The 24,039-nt window shown below is 46.6% G+C and overlaps 1 protein-coding gene across 1 annotated transcript in view; it reads left to right on the top strand.

Moving 5' to 3' along the window:
* The window catches only part of LOC138259654 (disintegrin and metalloproteinase domain-containing protein 33-like), a 371,113-nt gene that overhangs the window by 243,897 nt on the left and 103,177 nt on the right, over positions 1-24,039 (top strand). The window contains exons 4-9 of the mRNA XM_069207553.1: positions 4,900-4,978; positions 6,683-6,759; positions 12,354-12,543; positions 16,563-16,628; positions 19,081-19,152; positions 20,850-21,016. Of these exons, the coding sequence (XP_069063654.1) occupies positions 4,900-4,978; positions 6,683-6,759; positions 12,354-12,543; positions 16,563-16,628; positions 19,081-19,152; positions 20,850-21,016 (651 nt within the window). The remainder of the gene's footprint in view (positions 1-4,899; positions 4,979-6,682; positions 6,760-12,353; positions 12,544-16,562; positions 16,629-19,080; positions 19,153-20,849; positions 21,017-24,039) is intronic.

The raw sequence follows: 24,039 nt of genomic DNA, 5'->3' as shown, positions 1-24,039 counted from the left end.
TGCAAACAGTGTAGAATTACAATAGGATGCAATAGGTGAACATAGGTCTAGGGGCAACACAAACCATATACTCCAAAAGTGGAATGTGAATCACGAATGGACCCCAGACCTATGGGAGCTTGTAGAGGGTCACTGGGACTGTAAGAAAACAGTCAGAGTGTCCAAGATACCCCACCCCAAGACCCTGAAAAGTAGGAGTAAAGTACCCCTACTACACCAATAGGACACAATAGTCGTGATAGGGGGATTCTGCAAGAACCACAAAAACCAGCAAAGCACTGAAGACGGATTCCTGGACCTGAGGACCTGCAAGGCAAGGGGACCAAGCCCAAGAATCGCGATAGTGTCCAGGGGGGGCAGGAGCCCAGAAAACCCCGGATGAAGGTGCAAGAAGGTTGCCTCCAGATGGAAGAACCCTAGGATTCTGCAACAACGAAGAGAGCTAGGAACTTCTCTCTTGGATGGAAGATATCCCATGATGTGCTGAAGGTTGCAGAAGTGTTTCCACACAGAAATACCGCAAGCAAGCCTTGCTAGCTGCAAGGGTCGTGGTAGAGGTTTTTGGGTGCTGCTGGGGACCAGGAAGGACCAGGATGTTGCCCCTTGGAAGAGGAGACAGAGGAGGTGCTCAGCATCTCAGAGAGCCCCCACTGAAGCAGGCAGCACCTGAAGAAGTACCGGAGCAGGCACTTAGAAGATTTGTGAACTGGAGCTGGCTCAGAGTCACAAAGGAGGGTCCCACAACGTCGGAGTCCAACTCAGAGGGTTGAGCACTGCAGGACAGAGTGCTGGGGACCCATTGTAGGCTGTGCACAAAGGAATCCTTGGAGAAGTGCACAGAAGCTGAAGCAGCTGCAAATCACACAGTACACTGGTTTGCAGTCTAGCGTGGGGAGGCAAGGATTTACCTCCACCAAACTTGGACTGAAGGATCACTGGACTGTGATGGTCACTTGGATAGAGTTCCTGTGTTCCAGGGACCACGCTCGTCAGGATGAGAGGGGACCCAGAGGACCGGTGATGCAGTCTTTTGGTGCCTGCGTTATCAGGGGGGAGATTCCGTCGTCCCACAGGAGATTTCTTCTTGGCTTCCAGTGCAGGGTGAAGGCAGACAGCCCTCAGATCATGCATCACCAGGAAGCAGTCGAGAAAGCCGGCAGGATGAGGCGCTACAATGTTGCTGGCAGTCATCTTGCTACTTTGTTGCGGTTTTGCAGGCATCCTGGAGCAGTCAGCGCATGATCCTTGGCAGAAGTCAAAGAGGGAAGTGCAGAGGAACTCTGGTGAGCTCTTGCATTCGTTATCTGAAGAATACACCAGAGGAGAGACCCTAAATAGCCAGAAAAAGAGGTTTGGCTACCAAGAAAGGAGGTTTGGCTACCAAGAAAGGTAAGAGCCTATCACAGGGGGTCTCTGACGTCACCTGCTGGCACTGGCCACTCAGAGCAGCCCAGTGTGCCCCCAACACCTCTGTTTTCAAGATGGCAGAGGTCTGGGACACACTGGAGCTCTGGGCACCTCCCCTGGGAGGTACTGGCCAGGGGAGTGGTCACTCCCCTTTCCTTTGTCCAGTCTCGCACCAGAGCAGGGCTGGGGGATCCCTGAACCGGTGTAGACTGGCTTATGCAGAGATGGGCACCATCTGTGCCCATCAAAGCATTTCCAGAGGCTGGGGGAGGCTACTCCTCCCCAGCCCTTCACACCTATTTCCAAAGGGAGAGGGTGTAACACCCTCTCTCAGAGGAAATCCTTTGTTCTGCCTTCCTGGGCTGGGGCTGCCCAGACCCCAGGAGGGCAGAATCCTGTCTGAGGGTTTGGCAGCAGCTGCAGTGGAAACCCCGGAAAGGCAGTTTGGCAGTACCCGGGTTCTGTGCTAGAGACCCGGGGGATCGTGGAATTGTCCCCCCAATACCAGAATGGTATTGGGGTGACGATTCCATGATGTTAGACATGTTACATGGCCATGTTCGGAGTTACCATTGTGACGCTATACATAGGTAGTGACCTATGTATAGTGCACACGTGTAATGGTGTCCCCGCACTCACAAAGTCTAGGGAATTTGCCCTGAACGATGTGGGGGCACCTTGGCTAGTGCCAGGGTGCCCACACACTAAGTAGCGTGGCGCCCAACCTTCACCAAGTGAGGGTTAGACATATAGGTGACTTATAAGTTACTTATGTGCAGTGAAAAATGGCTGTGAAATAACGTGGATGTTATTTCACTCAGGCTGCAGTGGCAGGCCTGTGTAAGAATTGCCTGAGCTCCCTATGGGTGGCAAAAGAAATGCTGCAGCCCACAGGGATCTCCTGGAACCCCAATACCCTTGGTACCTAAGTACCATATACAAGGGAATTATATGGGTGTACCAGTGTGCAAATGAGAATTAGTAAATTAAGTCACTAGCCTGCATGACAAATTTAGAAAGCAGAGAGAGCATAAACACTGGGGTTCTGGTTAGCAGAGCCTCAGTGATACAGTTAGGCACCACTCAGGGAACACATACAGGGCACATACTATGAGCACTGGGGTCCTGCCTAGCAGGATCCCAGTGACACAAGGGCTAAACCAACATATATACAGTGAAAATGGGGGTAACATGCCAGGCAAGATGGTACTTTCCTACAGCTGCCTCCAGAAGGTGCACTAACTCAAAGAATTTCTCAGTGAAGTGCATGCACTTTAGACAGTGTAGTGTATTAAAAATAAGGCATACCCCTGGTAGGCGCTAGTGCACACATTCATGATAGGACCCTTGCTCTCAGCGTTGACTTGTCCATTCCTTGTCGTCTTGCAAACAGATGCCCTGCCGCACCCTCCGACAGTTTCTGATCTGGTGAGATTCTGAACGTTTGCATGTGCACATAACTGAAAACAGCGTGAGTGAGGTTGCATTAATAAGGTACAAGCTCTAGGCTTCGGGGGGGAGAAGGGTGTTTGGGGTACTACACCTCCCTAAAAATATATTCTGTTGTAAATAGTTTGGTACAAATACTTTCAGTCTGTTATGATGAAGTGTCCGTCCTGGGATTTTTACATTCCCACAACACACACACTCTCTCGTCTCTGTTTTGAAGTCCTTAAAAATGCTGAATAGTTTGAAAAATATTCAGTTTTAGGTGCCCTTAACAATCAGCTCTCCTCCCTCTTTCCAGTTCCCCTTAAGCCTCCTCATGTCCTGCTTCTCATATAATGGCCCTCATTATGACCCTGGCGGTTGGCGGAGAAGTGGTGGTCTTACCGCCAACAGGCTGGCGGTAAGAAAAATGGAATTATGACCATGGCGGTTGCCGCCATGGTCATCCGCCACTTCTCCGTTCCGACTGCTGGGCTGGAGACTTGGGTCTCCAGCCCGGCAGCCGTCACAAGACTGCCCACGGTAACACGACCCGGCGGATCGCCATGGATTTCATGGGGTTGGGAACCGTCATGAAATCCATGGCGGTAAGCACTATCAGTGCCAGGGAATTCCTTCCCTGGCACTGATTGGGGTCTCCCCCACCTCCCACCTCCCACCCTCACCCCGAGCCCTCCCCCATACCCTCCACCCCCCTGCCACACCCCAAAGGTGGCAGGCCCCCCTCCCCACCCCTACCCCCAACATCGCAACCCAGACACACACCGTATATGCATGCAGACACCACCAACACACATACCCGCACACATATCAACAAACATGCCAACAGCCACATACACAGACATACACGCACACATCCATTCAGACATACATAAAGACAGACACGCACACATTACCAAACACAACACCCCCCCGCGTGCATACATGCACTCCCACACCCCCTCTACATACTCACACGCACACCTCCGGAACTTGATTCTGTGGGCGGTGTTCTGTTGACGGGGCGGTGGAGGTGGAGCAACCTCCACTTCCCCGCCGACCGCCAGTATGGCTGCTGGCGGCTCTCCATCTGGAAAAGGACGGAGGGCTGCCAGCAGTCATAATTCAGCAATCAGAAAACCGCCTGCACTGGCGGTCTTCAGCACGGCGGTCCCTCGGCAGTCTTGCAAAAACACAGCCAAGTTTGTAATGACCACCAATGTGTTTTAACAAGATATCTCAGCGTGACTGTTGGGAAATCCGAAGCTCATCCCCCAATCTTATTGGCCAAGCTATGCCCCGGCACTAGGTTGTATGGGGACATTTTGGAGGACTAGGGTGAGACATGTTCATGTACAATAGGTAGGCAGTGAACTACTGTAGCTTGGCCAGAGGACTGGGCGTGCTATGTATGTCCTTATCAAAATGATGAGGTACTACTTTTTGAAGTACACCAGTGGAGGTGTACACGTGAGGGATGCAGCTTTGTTAATACAGATCCCTGTTGCATAGAGGACTTGCCTCTTTTTTGCACTTCTTGTTTTTCAAACCTGGCAATATTTTGGCTCCTTGTGTGACACTGGCTGCCTGAGGTGGTTGGCGTTTCGGATAGACATTCTAATTTATAGGTCCTGCATCAGGTTTTGAATGTAAGGGTGAAGTGTGCAATGACGGTGCAGATGATGCTGCCGCCATAATCTTTGATGAGTCTGTCAGGGGCATCTAGGAAGCATCTCAAGGAAGCTAGGTAGGAGACGGGGGTAGCTACAAGACAGATGGACTTTGCCCCATCCATGTGAGAGACCCACAGCTTGGACTGTTGTTCTGAGTTCTGCCTAGGAAGCTGGGAGATAACCTTTCTGCAGCAGTCAAAGCTAGTACCAGGCACTCTGAGTGTTTGTGCAGTGTATGTATGAGGATTGGGTGTCTCCAGTGATGAAGTCAGTTCTGGCTGCCATTGGCTTTAGAAAAGACCTAGACACCCCCTCCTGTATGTAGACATGGTACTGCTGAGCTGATCGATAATGCACTTTGGTAATCATTAATTTTCTCTTTTACCCACAGCCAGCTCCTCTCACCAGATTTTACTGAAACACATTACACCAAAGAAGGTGGAAGCGTGACAGTGTCGCCGAACCACACAGTGAGTATGAAGGGTGCGCCGGGAGACTGCAGGTAGAGACTATTACACAGTACTTACAGTTTGCAAAGACATTGTTATAAAATTACAAAAACCCAATTTCTGATGCACTATAGAACTTTTATTAAGATTACATTCATATCTAGTGAAGAAGTTGGAGGAACCCCTCTGTGCAATATGCAGGAGAAATGAACACAACCCAACTCTGCTCCTATGTGTTTAGGGCGCACCAGGGTCCAGTCCTTGATGAGAGCCACCGTAGGCAGCTGCCTTATGGGGCCACCACAACAAGCACAACCCATTTCAAATATCACAAACTGTTCTTCTTTGAAACTCGTCCCCCTGCAACATAACAACAATTAGGTGGTCATTATGAACACGGCGGAAACAACCGCCGTGTTCATGGTGGCGGTCGAAACACTGACCGCCAGCGACCCCGGAACCCCGCCGGCCAGATAATGAACTTTTCTGTGAGCCCGCGGGCGGAAACCTTGTTTCCACCCGCCGGCTCACAGAAAGGCTCGGCCGGGACATTGACGGTGGTTCCACATGGAGCCGCCGTCAATGCCTCTGTGCGGCAGGTGCAGTTGCACCCATTGTGCAGAGGGGGCTCTGCACCGGGGCCCCTGCACTGCCCATGCAAAGTGCATGGGCAGTGCAGGGGCCCCCTCCGCCAGCCTGGCCCGAAAAGGCTAGCGGGAAATGAAATATTATCCGCAGGGTAGCGCAGCTACCTTGGCGGATGGTGTTTCAGCCCGACGGCGGGAGCCTGGCAGTGGGTGATGGCTGCCGCTGGCGGCCGTCACCATGTACATTATATGGCGGTTTGGCCCACCATGCCAGCTGGCGGCTTCAGCAGCCACTGCCGGGCCAAACCGCCATGATCATAATGAGGGCCTTAATTCTAGCTCATTTATTATTTTCACCAAACATCTTCATCTTCATGAATCCCCCACGTATGATAACACCGCACTGTTATTTATTTAATCTACCACAGAGAAACTGGAGTAAATGTGTGGAATGGTTTGTTTGAGCGCACAAGACTTATCCCTGTAGCCAATACACTGTCCTGTCCACTAACCTTGGGTTCAGAAGCAGCGTGCTGCTCGGCGTAAAGCACTTCAATGCCTCGTCAGAGGCAGTAAACACTATAGAAATGCAATTCCAATGCAAGATGCTGGGATGGCCTGAGTGCAAAATGTCATTAGGGGCACAATGTGTGTAATGTAATGACAATTCCAAGTAGTATGATTGTTTTTATGGAAGTGTGTTGGGCATGACCAACTGTCTTCAGTACCCAAGCAAGCACTTTCATTGGCTCACGTCTTATTTGGCGTGCAGGAGCATGCGCAGTGAACAATAGAGCCAACGGGATACCACTGACATCTCCATAACTAAGATTACAATTTTTCATTATTTCAACACCCACACCCACTCAAAAAAGTGTCCTTCCAATTCTTGTATGCAACGGACATATAAACAAACATCATAATCATAAATGCAAATGTGCCTATGGGAGATAGTTAAGAATTAAACAAAGGGTGAAAATTAAACTGAAGGGTGAACAGCACATGCTGGTAATGTGCTTTCACATATCGACCAGGCAGAGCTTGAGTGCTCTGACTATATTCTTCAAGCCCACTACAGTGTATGATGTTGACTATTACCATGCGCTACATGGCACAGAGTGAAATATGTTTTTTACAGGATCACTGCTACTACCATGGGCACGTCCACGGGCACAGGGATTCGTATGTCGTTCTCAGCACCTGCTCTGGAATCAGGTAAGGACTCTCTTGTTTTGTAGCATGAAGCCTTTTCTGGATTCACATCTCTTGCTTTTTCTGCCATCAATGTAAATAATTTTATACTTAATTACTGGTGAGGTGGCGAAATCCTAGAGGTGCTACATATTGGGTCTAACAAAGGACCACCTTTGTTCACAATATCCCTGATTTCTAATGACAAAATCAGGGTCATTATTGGTACTGATTCTAAGTGCTGCATTATGCTGTCACTGGTAATTCTGAAAGGGTACCTAGCAAAACTAAAAGCAGCTGTATTCTCTAGGTGACAATCCAGCAGTCGCAGCTGGAGACTTGGAAGAGTGGCGGGGCGAGGGGAGGGGGAATAAAAAAAAAAAAAAAACGAACCTGGCCCTGGCTGGGTGCTCCAACGCAGACTGGGAACCTGTACTGCTCTCTCCAACTCAGCAACACAGTGCAGGGTTGGAGAGAACCCTTGTGCGCATGTGTGTTTGGCCAGCCCGAGACGGCCAGCCAGCCAAACATACATGCGCACTGAGGGGAGTGATCTGTGCACTCCCCTCACTCTGGTCACCCCCATGGTCCCGCACCTTTTAAAAATTAAACGATAATAAACATAGCTTATTATCGTTTTTTTTTTTTAAAGGTTTGCAGCTCCTGCTGTTGGCGGGGGTGACGCTCCTCCGCCGTAGTGGAGGAGCCCCCCTGAAATCCAGGGAGAAATGAGGAATAAGCAGAGCTATAGAACAGGGCGTACCTGTTCTACGCTGATTCTTCAATTTTAAGGGAACCCTCAGTGCCCACTTATGATTCTTGTTAACACCTCGCTCTGGTAGTAACGGATACGCACGGCCACTGGAATTATACAGCAGAGGAGGACGAAAATGCGGCAAGTAAAGGGAAATTATGCAGAGTAATGTGGCACATTTTGTGATAGTATTCATTATTTTGTCATTATGCACTGTCTAGGAAATACTTTCATTTTACTAATACCAGTTTACCATCAGTATATAGCAATGACCCACTGAAAGATGACTGGTCAACCCCAGAGAAGGGCCTTCTGCTGGCAGGAGCATGTGTCACCATGTTATTAGTAACTTTTGATCGCCCCCCACCCCCTCCCCGAAGCTGTGAAGACTTCTCTTTTTACGCCCCCCACCCCCTGAAAAATCGGGGAGTTTTGCAAATGCCCAGGGTCTGCTCTGGCCGCTCCTGCCCTTGAAGTCATGGGGTCCCATCAGGAGTCCTTGAAAGTGGTCTGTGCAATTTGGCACTTTAGTTCGGTGTAAATTAATCTGACGAGCTGCAAACATTTAGGGCACTGATTCATAAAGGTAAACGTACACTTCTGTGTAAGTTTACATTTGTTTTGGAATTCACAAACTCTGATTAACTAGTAAATTTACAAGTTTTACAAGAGTTATGAGAGGATATGCCCGTCTTTTTATGTTCTCTGCCCCACTGCCGAACCTCCGCAATCGTAAATTCAACATTCAACATTCAACATTTAAACGTGAGTAAATTACCTTTGTGAATCAGGCTCTTAGAGGACAGGCCCCCAGTGTGATAATTAAGAGCGCCATGACGCTCCTCTGTTTCTTATCTTGGGAGGCATTTAAAAATGGCGGCGCCCTGTGACCACCTCGTGCCAGTGATGTCACACCCGGTCCACGTGCCCGCAGGGCACCACGAGTGCCGAGTGGAAACTCGGGACAGTCACGCGTCCGGTGTGCCTGACTCTGCCATGATTGTATGTTGGATGAACAATAACTGTTTGAAACTGAACTCAGCGCTATTTGGTACTCAAACCTCCTTCTGGTCCTCTTCTTCGTGGCCACAAGAATTAGTACTCAAATTAGACTTTCTGTTTGTACTAACTCTATTTGAATGTTCCCTGATTATATTCTTTGTATTCCTATTTTAGATGTTTTCTAACAAATAAAGGCGTACAAGAGTATGTAAAGCGTACTACGTCATTCCACTTTACATACTCCAAAATGCCTATGTAAAAGCCCTCACAGGGTCACAAAGGGATGGTGCCTCACTTTGGGTGTTGACAAATGTGTGGTCTTCCGCTTGCGACAGTTACAGGAAACAAGCGGCTCCACACATCTCCAGGCCCGTCCTCGGGGCCAGTGCTGCACTGATGCAAATGCAGGCAGCTGCCTTCCTGTGCCACCACAACTCAACCACTAGAGGCCACTAGAGTGTAATAAATGGAATAAAGTTGTCATTGATACTGCAGGAACAAAATGTACTTTTGAGTATAGCTCCAAAAATACTTGCATCAAAGCTGCTCAGTATTTTCCTAGCAACTTGGCTTTGGGAAAAGAGCACAGGACATCAGTGTCTGATCCGGGAAAGGTTGTTGTTCTCAGCTCGATCCGGACTCCATCGCTTACATCTCTGCCTTTCCAGATTCCCTGCGACTGCACATGTGGCAGTCATGTATTTATTTTTCTGTTTTCATGAAGCGCTACACACAGCTGCTCACCGCCTTAGAGTACTTTGTTGGTGGTGGGGATGAAACTGGAGTTGAATTAGTCACAGCAGTGTTCTTAAGGTTTCCTTTGAGTTGGTTATACGTTCTTAAAGAACGTTAGAGTATTTTAGGGGGCTCGAATGCCCATGGTTACCTTGGTGCTAGTTCTGCTGTCCCTTGGACCAAGGCCATACTACATATCAAAGAGCCAGGTTTTCAAGGCTTTCCAGAAGGCTAGAAGATTGGGCGTAGCATTAATCTTGAGAGGAAAGACTTCCAACATTTAGTGGCACCAAGAGCGAAACTCCTTCCACCCCAGGATGCTTTGTTGACTCGGAGGATGGCAAGATTTTTAGACGTTGCTGACCAACAAATCTTGGTAAAAGAAGGTTACAGACCATGCACCACTTTATAAGTGATGCGTGAGACTTTGAAAGGTATTCTTTGTTCTATTGGAAGCCAGTGCAGTTTCCTTAAAGCCTTAGTGGCGGATTGGAATTTGGGGATCTTCAGAAGAAGTTGTGATGCTGCGCTCTGCCCCGTTCGCAGTTTGTTCGCTCGCTGTTCTTGCATGTTTACATATAAGCAGTTTCAGTGGTCTAATTTAGCAAGAACAAGAGATGTAACCACCAATGTTTGTAGTTCAGAAGGAATGAAGGGGAGGATTTTCTTTATAGTTTTTAAAGAGTAAATGCAGAGGAGATAACCAAATTGTCCTGGTCAGAAGATGATAGTCTATCATCTAATATAACCTCCAGATTCCTTGCTTTCCTGACTCGGGGCGGGAGTGCACCTAATTCTTGTGGCCTCGAAGAAGGTGACCAGAAGGAGGTTTGAGTACCAAATAGCACCGTCTTCCCCGAGTTCAGTTTCAAACAGTTGTTGTTCATCCAACCGCTGATCGCCAGTGCTTAATTTGTGCTTATTTTTGAGGCCAGGGGCTTATTCTTCTGCCTCAAGCATTTGCTGCGAGCAAAAGGCACAAATGGGAAAGACGGATGAAGGGAAAAACGAAAAAGTGTTGCAAAGGGAGAAAGTAGAAAGAGTGAGTTGAAGGGGCAGGGAGTGGCTTTCTATGGATTGAAGAGGCCCGAGATGGCTTCAGGATTACGCTTCCTGAGTATTCCGTTCACACATTTAATTGCAACAGCCGCATGTTTGAGGAGGGCTTTGAGCACCGGCACCTTTTTATTTACAAATTAAGCACTGCTGATCGCTAACATACAATCATGGAGCCTAACTTCAGTTTTCCTCTTCTCGGAACATGTAGCTACTGTATGTGTTCAATATTTACTCACAAACTAATATAACTATATACAATCTGAAAAACTGATCCTACTGAAGATGCACACAAATCTATATTCAGGAATATGAATATGTACTTTATGCCTCGTGCAACTGATATAATATTCCATTGATACTTTCTTCCATCTCTATGTAGAGCACTCTAAAATTCATGGAGATAATGTTTGCGTTATAGAAACAAAATACATAAAATAAAATTCAAAATAAAATTCAAAATGTTAGTACCAAAGTACATCAGCCCAGGTGAAATCTCTTGCAAGTGACCCTTTCTGTGATTATGGAGTAAGTCCCACACACCCAGTTTAGAGTGAGCTCCTCCAGGGCTGCTTGGAGTACCATGATTCGTGAAAGGATCTGCAGATTTTATTTATCCACTAGAGGGCCCAGATTCTCAAACATTTTGCACTTGGTTTGCGTCAACTCGCGCAAAATATTTTTTTTATTTACTTTCCAACACAAAACCTGTTTTGCCCTGTAAAGTTGTCTGAAAGAAATGCAAATATCACCAAGCAGCACAGAGCATTGCCTTGCATTACTCTGCGGCAAGGGGTGTTCCCATGCAACCACCCATGGTTTTTGATGCAAACCCCTATCTACTAACAATAGTAGACAGGGTTTTGTGCCAGATTATAACCCCACTTGAAAGGAAGCGTTAAAAGAAGAAATGCTTTTATTTCTCCTACCTTTTCCCATTTTCCATGTGTGCTGCACTGTACAGTTTTAGAGTTAGTTTATGCATAGTATTTTGTACCTGAAGGGTACCCTTTCAGTACAAAACCTATGTTAGACTCACGCAGACACCTTTGCACTATGGTGCAAAGGGCGGTGCGTGCGTGACGCCAGGCAGTCTGATTCTGCACCTGTGCAGTGGAGAGAGCAGGAGTCTCCCATATTTTTTGTAGATATGGCGCTTTCCTGCGACTTTGTGTGCAGCCCTCCGTTGTGTTAAAGTTGTTATAAACTTGGCCAAAGCCTTGTATTCCACATACTTGCTTTGTATTTTGAAGAAAGCCATTGCTGGTGTGGTAACTGAGCCCCAGAAGGTTGGGATGGTACAGCAGAGTTGGGGTACACCAGGAGTAGGGTTGTGGACAGAACACCACTATGGCATACACAGGTATGTACTGTAGGAGGTGCTGGGTACAGGACTGAAGTTTAGCTTCCCTCTGTAGACTGAGGGGGGTGATCAGTATGGCCTCACAGGAATGAGATCCCTATTGCTCAAGCTGGTATGGCATTATGCTTTATTTTCTCGACTTCTGAACCTGTTGCCCCACTTTATGATGCAGGTGACTGCACGCCTTGTATGCAGACTAAGGTAAGGCTATACAACACTAACCAGGATGACGCACCAGGCACATGCATTAGCCTCGTGGACCTGATGCCCGCCCCGGCCCTGCAATACACCACTGATGTTTCAATCCCAGACAATGTCTGAGGATGGAAAGAATGTGTAGCCTGCAATGTCTTCCAGATGTTCGAGTAATCAGGGCCTGGAATTTAGTTCAGAGACTTTAAAAAAATGATGTTGTGGCAACTATCACAGACCTACCATGCTTTCTGTGCCCTCACCTCATTGAAGTTGCAAGCACCTTGACATACTCTGTGGCCACCTGTGTTGACATGCTGTCACTAAAGCACCTGGACTCAGGTATTGTAGTGGTCGTAGCTCAAGTGTCATCCAAACAAACATATATTTCAGATAAAATAAAGTATTAAAGTACTACCTGGCACATGAAGGACCCTGCTAATGTTTGAATCAGACAGATGTACATGTCTTTAAAATTATTTTCGTATTTCTTCCCTCCCTTTCTGCCTTCACCAGAGGCCTCATCGTTCTGGACACCAACAGCAGTTACTACGTGGAGCCCCTAGGCATGCCTGAACCCGAACACCACCTCATCCACCGCACCGAGCACCTGCCGATGAAAGGTGGCACCTGTGGGCACAGCGGGCCATCCAAGAGCCACACACCGAACATCGCCAGTTTCATTGCCAGCCCCCTGCATCACAGAGTAAGAACGACTTGCTTATCTGATTTTGGGCATTTTCTGGAGGGTGAAGATAATTAACTAAGCTGTTTGGGTTCAACCATTGAGTCCACATTTAGGCCCCTTCAGTGTCAAATGGTGCAGACAAGGGTCCTTACTAGCTAAGATCTTGGGCACCAGATGCTATAAAGAACCTTCTGCTATCTATTAAAACCATTGATACATTTTGTCAGTTCAGAGATGTCATACTTTTTGGGCTTCATTACTTTTTTGGTGTGTTACTCTTTCCTTCTGTTCCTGTGACTATATTGAAGTGCCTGGAAGCAGTAAGTTCTTCAGTGATTTCTCTGACCTTACAAGAATAATCTGGTATGAAAACCGTGATCCACATTTTCACATCTCTTTGACCTCCCAGGTAGTCGAGAGGAAAGACATCTCACATTGATTCCAGCAACCTAAAGTGCTCATATTGGCCACCCTAATTATAATTCTCATAAACATTTCTATAGGGGCATGTGTTGAAGCACTGTGGTCTCAGGTGTTTTACTACTATCACCATGTCATGGGCAACATGATGAGGTGCCTTGTCGCTTTCCAGAGGTCTGCACCAAAGGCATGGCACTCTGTGGTGTATCTCAGAAGGTAGACTAGAAAAGTAAACAAAGTCCCAGGTAGAAGATAAGCGGTGAAGTAAACACTTCAACATGGTCAATCCTCCTTATTTCTTTGAAGAAGAGATATACAAATAGTTGTCTATGGCTACAACCACTAATTGGTGACAGGAGTGGTATTTAATGTATATGCAGAAGGTAGGATCTGATCTACATTTTCAAGATGACCACTGAAAATGAGTTTGATTCACATTGATTGAATGTGGATATTCTTAAATGCGGTATGAGATACTTTACTCGTGTGGACCTGCTATTGGACATCCATGGTTACTAAGTAAGAGGATGCAAATTAGACAGGAGTATTTGGGGTCCTAAGCACCTACTAAACTGGGTCTCTGGCAAATGCCTGGGGGGTAATTAGATGGTGATGTGATTCCACCATTTCTATGTTCATGGCACTCACTAAATGGTCTATTCTCCCAGTAGCTGCTTGACTCCTTAGAGAGCATCTGAGAGCTTTCTCACTAGCAGGAGGTCATCTGGGATGCCACGGAATGTTTCAAGCAAGAAGTTCTCCTTATTTAAAAAGAATGGATTGAACCCTTCTGTTCTATCCAAGTTTTAGCCTATAACCAACTTATAAAGTTTACCAAAATTCTGGAGAAGTTGTTTGTGCAACACACATAGGCTGCTCTGGAGATACTCAACCAGTTTACTGTATGGCAGAAGGATTCCTGGTGCTGATGATGGAAGCACAGTTGCCCTGATCCTGTTGCATGAGTTCAACATCTTCGCTGACTTCTTGATAAGGCTGTGCTTCGGGAAGAGCTGCCAATGGAACCAGAGATCTGTACAAAGATTTAGTTGAAATATCAGCTAGACATGATGGGATCCTTTTTTTGGGTCAGATGCTACTGACTAGTGGGGTACCACCAGACCTCGGTCTACAATTTTGACTATTTTTAATCTGCTGCTAGACATTCTAGTAAAAGTCCAGTCATATTTCCAGTCTTGAGCTGAACCCATCCCCAGACTATATTATATCCTTTGATCTGATGGAGCAATAGCTGATCCAAATCCAGGATAGGATGGCAGGTAGCAAACTCTCACTGAACACAGGAAACCAAGCCCGTCATCTTGGATGTAAGGACATGTCCTCAGTGGTCACTATCTACAAGCCTTCCATGGTGGAAAGTGCTTGACTTCCAGAAATACAATAAAACACTAGAAAATCTCCAAGGAGAGGGGTCTCTCTGCTCTCATCAGCACAGAATAGGTACTGATTCACTAATGGCTAAAAGACTGCATTGCCTTTTACTCCATTCCCGCATTAAACCTAGAGACCATCTGTAAAAGGTCCAGAATCCAGATTGCTCAGAAGGTTGGTGCTGCCGTGATTGAGGGATAAAGACAGAGACCTGAAACTTGCTCTTGAGGCTACCTGCCCCTAACAAAATTACTTTTAAGGTTTCAAACTTAATCTAAATATGTCTTCGTGACTTGGCCCTGCCAATTATATAGAAGATAGAAAGTCTTATACATACCAAGCATTAGCAAAGCCAATACATCTGCGTTTAATACGCTACCCCATGCTGCATTAGCATACTGCACATGGGAGGGAGCAGCAGGAGTGAGGGCTGCAGTTATAAGTAATCCTTCATACAGTATAATGCAAGCACTTGAGTGGAGATAGAAGTGTACATCCAGGCTCCAAGGTGAGATATCAATATTCCACTGGGTTGAGCCTGCCATGAGGTCATTTTAGCAGATTTTTATGGCCTCGTTATTTTAGCCACAGGCCTGAAGATTGTGCCCTTTAGCCTAGTAACAAGTTATTTTATTCATTTTATTTTCTGAGCAGATGCTCTCTTCTGCGGTGATGTTTTATTTTCCTTTATCTCATACACTTGTATCACAGAAACTGTATTCATTCCTTTTACTCTGACATTCTCATTCGGTGCTTTGCTCAAGGCTGTCTCCAATATGTTGTCAGTACAAAGTGGAACTCTGCAATCTTTTTCACTTCATGAGAAACATGGCTGCCACAAATTACCACCACTTTCTAGGTGCTGGTGAGGTACTGCTAGCTGGCTAGAAGGATTAGTTGTGACACAGTGTGGAATTGGACTCAGTTCCCCACAGCCTGGTGATGCTGCTGGCCAAATCCAGCAGTCTAATTAAGTATAATAAGAGCCAAACACGACAAGCCAAGACATGATTGACAAAGTCTTAAGCCAATGGAAATGAAAGAGGCTGGAAGAAACAAGCAAATGTTTGAAAAGGGTGGACCCGCTCTTTGGGTATTATAAGCAATAGGTCTGCGCCTGTAGACTCTGAGAAAGAATGTAGAGCACAAAAGCACTGTCACTCACTCCTTTCACTTTTTCTCTATGGTGCATTCCTACCCTTTCGCTGTGGCATTGGGCAGCGCAGCAAGGTCCTGTGAGGTCACTTAGACCAATAGAGCCATATTTGCAAGTGGTTTGCGACGCTGGTGCGTCACTTTTTTTGACGCACCGACGGCACAGGCTGCAAGCCCATATCTACAATGCCACTCCAATCCACTTGCATGGTTTTTCATGGCCTGTAGAGTAAGGCAAGGCAGCACAAGTTGCTGCGATCCTTACTCTGTCTGCGTCGAATAGGCATTCCATGGGTGTTCCCACGCAACACCCATGGATTTTGACGCATTTCCAAATTTACAAGGATTTTTAAACTTGGGATTGCATCGAAAGCATACGCCTCCCAGGGGAGGTGTAAGAGACGCAACAAGGAGAAATACCACTATCTGTCCTCACTTTTTCCTTTTTCTTTGTGTGCTGCATTCTGCAGCACACATGGAAAAAGAGAAACACCTCTCGTGATTATTTTTGAGCAGGAAGGTGTCGCTTCCTGCACAAAAACAACCGTCCCTGCAATCATGCACCATGGTGCAAAGGTGTCTGCATTGGTGCATGGCAGCCCATTGCGCTCCAGTGCAGGGGAAAAGGACAGGAATGCGCCGTATCTTGTAGATATGGTGCATTCCTGCTCTTTCCTTTTTGAGGCTTGCGGCACTGCCCTGCGTCAAAAGATTGTAAATATGCCCCATGATTGCTAAAGTGGGGTTTACACATCTTAACTCTTGTTTGCAGTAGGTGATTAGTGCAAATTCTGCTTGTCCCCATTTTGTCTAGGCACTGTTGGCCTCGTTCTGATTGGTCGATTCTGGGAGGTGGTAACATCAGCTTGGTAAATAACGATGCCTCCGGTGCAATTTGTCTTTTTTCCTGACCAGAATTCGCAATGCAGATTTTGCCAGATTTTTACCCAATCCCTGTACTTTCCTGGCGCCCAGAATGAGGCCCTTACACCAGTTTTAACTGGACTACTGGTATTTGCCCATGCCCTGCAGCTTCTCACAACAGCCTTTTCTTGTGCACTTCCTTTTAGATGAAAAGAGATGTCTGGAGGACCCCAAAGTTTATGGAACTCTTCATCGTCGCTGATCACACCCTGGTAAGGACCCATGGCGATTCTACGTGGAGACCGAAGAGCGACTAGATTCTGGTAGATTTCTGTAATATTGAAATGCATGTATGTCTACTTCATAGCAGAGCCAGGGGTGAGACAAAGGCCAGGGACAGTCTTATTTAATTATTGGTTTGTTTGTTTTTAGTGTAATTCACCAACTTTAAACCATTGGGCATACAAAGGCAGAGACCCTGACTCTCATGAGAGTTCTGTTCACACTTTCTTCTTCCTTCCAGCCATCTATCCATACAAACCTTCACTCTTTCATGTGTTCGTCCATCGCTGTGTTCTTCTCTTCATCTTTTTGTCCTCCCATACACTTGTCCATCCATCCATCCTTTCACCCTTTCATAAATCTATCCGTCTTTTCACCCATCCGTATACCCTTGTATCTTTCCACCCCTTCGTCCTTTCATTCTTCTTTCCTCCATTTTTTCACCCCTTTATGCAGTCTTCTATATAGTCACCCTTTCACTCATCAGTCCTGTCACTCTTCAGTCCATTTTTTCACCCCCCCACACTTAGCCTTCCTTTCACCCCTCTCTCCTTTAACCCTTCCATCTGTCCACACTTGTTCCCTGTCATTGGATCCTTCACCATTCTTTTCACCCCTCCGGCCTCCCAATCAGCTTGTCTTATTTCCTTTCATGTGTCTTCCTTCCTATCACCATTCCATCCTCCCTCTTTTCCATTTGCAGCTACTCATCCTTTTCCTCCCCATCCGTACTTTTATGTCTTTTCTTTCTCTCACACTCTTTCCATGTGCCTCTCTTTTCTGAGCAGTTTCCTATTTTCCCCATTCCTCTTGTTCTTCTCTTCCCTGTACAGTCAACCCAAGGACCACAGCCCTCTGTCCTAATATTCCCCAGCAGTGTTATAGTTCAGCCCTCTTCTGCAGGCCTGCAGATAGACCCATCCACCGTGGGACCCGGTTCACCAGCTCGTCGGGGCCCGCTTAAGCAGCTAGAGCGGGGGATTAACAGCGCTAGTGGTGGAATCCGAAGCACTGCCACTTTGTAACACTGGATGACAGTAGCAATTCATGTTGAGTCCTCATCCAGCATGGGACAATTCAGCCTCCATGTTTGGTGGGGTTGAAACTTCAATGAGGCACCCACCGCCGTGGAGGGGGAGGTGGTACTCCCAATATTTTAAGGGATGGTTGGAAAGGCTTCTCGGTAATGCCTGAGATGTAGACACAGCATTATTAGGTCTACTAGTGCCCTTAAGAGTGTAACTGAAGAACTCCAGCTGAAGATATGTTGGTCGTATCCCTCCTCGATCCTTGAGGAGGATAGAGAGATATTTGGATTTTATTCTCCGTGCTACCTGCAGCAAATGCAGTTCCCTCAGACAGATGCTTTCCAAACTATCCTGAGTATTTTTTTCACAGATTACAGCAAATCCTTGCAAAGTCGAAATGTCCACTCATATCCCTTACAAAGGTGATATCCCTAATGCTGTTGAGGAGGTCATGACCTCCTCAACAGTGGACATTCTGAGGGGACTCTCTGAGGGGACATTGTAAATGGATGTTGTTAATGACTCACTTTCTGGCTGTTCATTAACTAAACCTGAGTTAGACTAAGGGGGTCATTCCGACCCCCGCGGGTGGTGGTAGCCGCCCACCTGGCGGGAACCGCCAGAAGACCGTACCGCGGTCAAAAGACGCGGCGGTCATTATGACTTTCCCGCTGGGTGGGCGGGCGACGCCAAAAGGCCGCCCGCCCGCCCAGCGGGAAAGCCCCAGCAACGATGAAGCCAGCTCCGAAGGGAGCCGGCGGAGTTGCTTTTGTGCGACGGGTGCAGTGGCACCCGTCACGATTTTCAGTGTCTGCTAGGCAGACACTGAAAATCAATGTGGGGCCCTGTTAGGGAGCCCCTGCAGTGTCCGTGCCATTGGCATGGGCATTGCAGGGGCCCCCAGGGGCCCCACGACACCCGTTCCCGCCAGCCTGGTTCTGGCGGTGAAAACCGCCAGAACCAGGCTGGCGGGAAGGGGGTCGGAATCCTCAGGGTGGCGCTGCTTGCAGCGCCGCCGTGGAGGATTCACAGGGGCAGGGGAAAACCGGCGGGAAACCGCTGGTTTCCCTTTTCTGACCGCGGCTTTACCGCCGCGGTCAGAATTGCCCTTGATGCACCGTCAGCCTGTTGGCGGTGCATCCTCCGACCCCGGCCCTGGCGGTCCATGACCGCCAGGGTCGGAATGAGGCCCTAATTGTCTTTCATAAATATGTACAACTTTTAAGATGGTCTTGTAAAAATTGAGGAGGAATGATATTGGTGCACACATACCCCACTCAGCCAGTGGCTCATTGGAAAACAAATCCCAGCCTCTCCAGCACATAACAGTGTTCAGATGAAATACAAGAGAAGTATTGTAATTATTGCACCAAGGACTATGTTATATTTTAATCTCATCTCACCTTCTTGGTAGTTTGTAGCTCAGAAGAATGACCTGGGCCGCACAAAGCAGCGCATAATGGAAATCGCGAACTACGTAGACAAGGTAAGTGCAAGAGGTGCATGACCCCTTGACCCGGAAGCAGTTCTTTCCTTTCTTGTTTTTGCACTGACCGCCGTGGAAAAGCCAAATCTCGAATAGAGGAGAGGGATACATTTGACGTTCTCTCATCACAACAAAGCATTATTGGTCCTACCTTTGAAGAGTAGAATCCCTAGCTCCAAGCATCATCTGTATCCCTGTAACGTGGCTTGACACAGCTTCTTCTGTAAGGGGCAGGCAGGGTAAGAGCAATAATCAGTGCTGGACAGGTATACCTGCAGGAGCAGGGCTGAGTGTAATCACTCACAGAGATAATAGCTCTCCCCTCAGGGCATAATAAGGCCAGTGACTAGAGCTGGACCACTTCTCATGCAGGACTAGGACGCAGTGTAGTCACTCGAAGAGATGCTGCTCTCCCACAGGGTTGCGTGAGAAAAATGATCGCTGCCGGACCAATACTCTAGTAGCGCCAGCTATCAGGTAGTCATTCGTAGTGGTGTCGGCTTTCCCTACAGAAAGTAGATGGGGATTGTTCGTCACAACAATTCAGCAAAGATGATGAAAGAGCTAACTCAGTTCCCACACCAATAAAACACCAGGACACATTGTACATTACATTGTAACTAGTAAAATGTAATTGTAACTAGTAAAATGTACATAAATAGTTAGATATATTATGTTGGGTTTCAGGCATAGTGGCACAGCCATTCCAAATTATCTCAAGTGCTTTAGACTCAAATTGATAACGAGTTAGAGCTATATAAACAAGTCATGTTGTTTGGAGTTGTCTTGTGTGGAGTGTAACTTCAACTCACTTTTTGTGACAAAGCAGCCAGGAGTTTTCTCAGTGAGTAAAAATGTATTTTAAATTAGAAACTTTCTGAAAGTTCCTAGTAGGCGCTGGCTGATGACTAGTATGAGGCTTCAAGGCACTGCATAAAAGGGGTTTCTCACTCTCTCATACCTCAAAACAGCTCAGGGAACTGCCTATTGTACAACAACCAGGAGGGAAGGGGTGGTGGCCCAGGGTATGTGTTCACTCCCTTAGGGGCAGCTACGCACAATAACCCAGGGTGACTCACCTGGAGGGCAGCAATTGTTGTTCTGGGTTATTGTTTTCATTGTTTACAACAGGTTAGGTCTGGCCACAAATTAAATGACACTCTAGAAAGACTTTGAATAGCAGGCCTAGTGCCTGATAATTTACTTGTGAATGGGGGCCACTCTGTTAGTGCACTTGTCAAAACCTCTATGTATCTCATCAGCAGGATATTCTACTAGATCAGATTATGAGGGTGAGTTTTAACAAAAGGTTGTCATCCTCTCAGAATTCTCTCACAAATGTATCAGTTCATGACAAACAGCCTGATTGACATATTGGCAGATGAGTTACTTCGTCACAATGGTGATGGATATCCGGTCCGCTGAAATCTAAATCCCATTCCATCCTATGGGATGCATATTTCGGGTACGGGATATCCGTCACCATTGTGTCAGAGTAACTCATCTGCCAATATCTAAAGCAGGCCAAGAATGTTTTAGGGACATCATACTACCTACCGTCTGCATGCCCAGTTAACGCTTCATGCCACCACATTCAGCCCAGCCTGAGAAACCCTAAATGAATTCAACCACTGACAATGAACCACATTAGATGTGAACCCCACACCTTCTTCTGCCTTCTCGTTATCCTCCTGCAGTTTTACAGGTTGCTGAATATCAAGGTGGCTCTGATTGGGCTGGAAGTGTGGACGGAGCGAGACCAGTGCACGGTCACTGATGACGCCAACGCCGCTCTCTGGTCCTTCCTGAAATGGAAGCAGAAGCTGAAGCTGCGGAAGAAACACGACAACGCCCAGCTACTCACGTGAGCATTCCCCGAGCTTGTAAACAAGCAAGCCCTCGCTATATGTGCTGTCACTATTCCCTCTTTATTTGCTGTTACCACTTCATTTGTTTGTGTTGTTTCTGCGTCCTCTATTTCTGAGCTCACCACTGCCACTTGCCTTTGAAAAGGAGCGACCTCAAAATAGTCCAGGACCTTAGACATAGGATCTACACCCACTTCTCCAGACAATAAGCATAAAAGAAAGACCCAAACTCCCCCACCTTGCTCCAGTTCCAAGTTTTTCTTGACCAAGGAAGTGAGTTCTCCACAAGTACTCAAAAAGCTGCTGTGAGGCCAGGGCTGGTGTCTGTATGAAATACAGTCTCCCATTCTCTCATAGGACATGGGACAGAGCGGCTAGAAGCCTGCCTGTCTGCTTAGAGAGGGAAGAAGAATGTTCGGTCCTAGAGGAGGAGAGACTATCCAGGAGGAGAAGTCCAGCTTTGCTGCCAGTCTATGGGACACCAAGACGAAGCTGACTTTCCAAGCATGACATACTGGAGGGGGCCAGCCTAGATACAGAGCAGAGGGTGGGACAGCGGTGAGTGGGTAGGAGGGCACTGGGTTGGGTGTCGTATTTCAGTAAAAGCCTGGGGGTGAGATAGTTTAACTTTGTTTAACCTAATTGTGTCGTATTTTGAACCACTGAAATATTAAAAGTACTTTCTTTCCTAAAAAGACAAGCACTGGGTTGAACATTGATTTATTGGGTCTGTTGGTAGATTGTTCAGTCCTGAGAGTCGCCCATGCCCCACACTACCTTCCTAAGATGCATTTGACAGCTCACTTTGGCTACTCAGAGACTTACATGTGGAAAGGATGTTCTTGGTCCTGTTTGCAGAGCCATAGTAGGGTGGTCCCCAGGACACCAGTGACGAATGGCCTCTATCACCATGATTGGGAACTAGTAGCCTCTGACATCCCTTTGGTCCCCAAACAGGATGTGATTTCATCTATCTTATTTATTCCATTATAAATGCATCCTGTCACTTTCCTCTACAACTACCGTCTGTTTCCTGTACACCTGCTGTCATTAATTTCTTGATACCTACGGCAAATACTTATTTAATATATGCTCATATTACTTAAAACGTGCCATCACTTGTTCAGCATATGTTGTCACCACTTCCTTTACATCTTCTGTCACTCCTTGCTCTTTATGTTCTGACTGCTTCCTTTATATCTTTTACATCTTCTGTCACTCCTTTCTCTTCATGGTCTGACTGCTTGCTTTACATCTTCTGTTACTCCTTGCTTTCTATGCTGTTACTGCCTCCTTTACATCTTCTGTCACTCCTTGCTCTTTATGTTCTCACTGCTTCTTTTACATCTTCTGTCACTCCTTGCTCTTTATGTTCTCACTGCTTCCTTTACATCTTTTACATCTTCTGTCACTCCTTGCTCTTTATGTTCTCATTGCTTCCTTTACATCTTCTGTCACTCCTTGCTCTTTATGTTCTCACTGCTTCCTTTACATCTTCTGTCACTCCTTGCTCTTTATGTTCTGACTGCTTCCTTTACATCTTTTACATCTTCTGTCACTCCTTTCTATTAATTTTCTGACTGCTTGCTTTACATCTTCTGTTACTCCTTGCTCTCTATGCTGTTACTGCCTCCTTTACATCTTCTGTCACTCCTTGCTCTTTATGTTCTCACTGCGTCTTTTACATCTTCTGTCACTCCTTCCTCTTTATGTTCTCACTGCTTCCTTTACATCTTTTACATCTTCTGTCACTCCTTGCTCTTTATGTTCTCATTGCTTCCTTTACATCTTCTGTCACTCCTTGCTCTTTATGTTCTCACTGCTTCCTTTGCATCTTCTGACACTCCTTTCTCTTTATGTTCTCGGTCTCACTGCTTCCTTTACATCTTCTGTCACTCCTGGCTCTTTATGTTCTCACTGCTTCCTTTACATCTTCTGTCACTCCTTGCTCTTTATGTTCTCACTGCTTCCTTTACATCTTTTACATCTTCTGTCACTCCTTTCTCTTTATGTTCTGTCTGCTTCCTTTACATCTTCTGTCCCTCCTTGCTCTCTATGCTGTTACTGCCTCCTTTACATCGTCTGTCACTCCTCGCTCTTTATATTCTCACTGCTTCTTTTACATCTTCTGTCACTCTTTGCTCTTTATGTTCTCTGCTTCCTTTGCATCTTCTGCCACTTCTTGCTCTTTATGTTCTCACCGCTTCCTTTACATCTTCTGTCACTCCTTACTCTTTATGTTCTCACTGCTTCCTTTACATCTTCTGTCACTCCTTGCTCTTTATGTTCTCTGCTTCCTTTGCATCTTTTGTCACTCCTTTCTCTTTATGTTCTCACCGCTACCTTTACATCTTCTGTCACTACTTGCTCTTTATGTTCTCACTGCTTCCTTTACATCTTCTGTCACTCCTTTCTCTTTATGTTCTCACTGCTTCCTTTACATCTTCTGTCACTCCTTGCTCTTTATGTTCTCACTGCTTCCTTTACATCTTCTGTTACTCCTTGCTCTTTATGTTCCCACCACTTCCTTTACATCTTCTGTCACTCCTTGCTCTTTATGTTCTCACTGCTTCCTTTACATCTTCTGTCACTCCTTGCTCTCTATGCTGCTACTGCGTTCTTTACATTTTCTGTCACTCCTTGCTCTCTATGCTGTTACTGCCTCCTTTACATCTTGTGTCACTCCTTGCTCTTTATGTTCTCACTGCTTCCTTCACATCTTCTGTCACTCCTTGCTCTTTATGTTCTCACTGCTTCCTTTACATCTTCTGTCACTCCTTGCTCTTTATGTTCTCACCGCTTCCTTTACATCTTCTGTCACTCCTTGCTCTTTATGTTCTCACTGCTTCCTTTACATCTTCTGTTACTCCTTGCTCTTTATGTTCCCACCACTTCCTTTACATCTTCTGTCACTCCTTGCTCTTTATGTTCTCACTGCTTCCTTTACATCTTCTGTCACTCCTTGCTCTCTATGCTGCTACTGCGTTCTTTACATTTTCTGTCACTCCTTGCTCTCTAT

The sequence above is a fragment of the Pleurodeles waltl genome, chromosome 1_1, assembly GCF_031143425.1.
Source record: "Pleurodeles waltl isolate 20211129_DDA chromosome 1_1, aPleWal1.hap1.20221129, whole genome shotgun sequence".
Classification (NCBI taxonomy): Eukaryota; Metazoa; Chordata; class Amphibia; order Caudata; family Salamandridae; genus Pleurodeles; species Pleurodeles waltl.
This window is presented reverse-complemented; position numbering and strand designations above follow the sequence as displayed.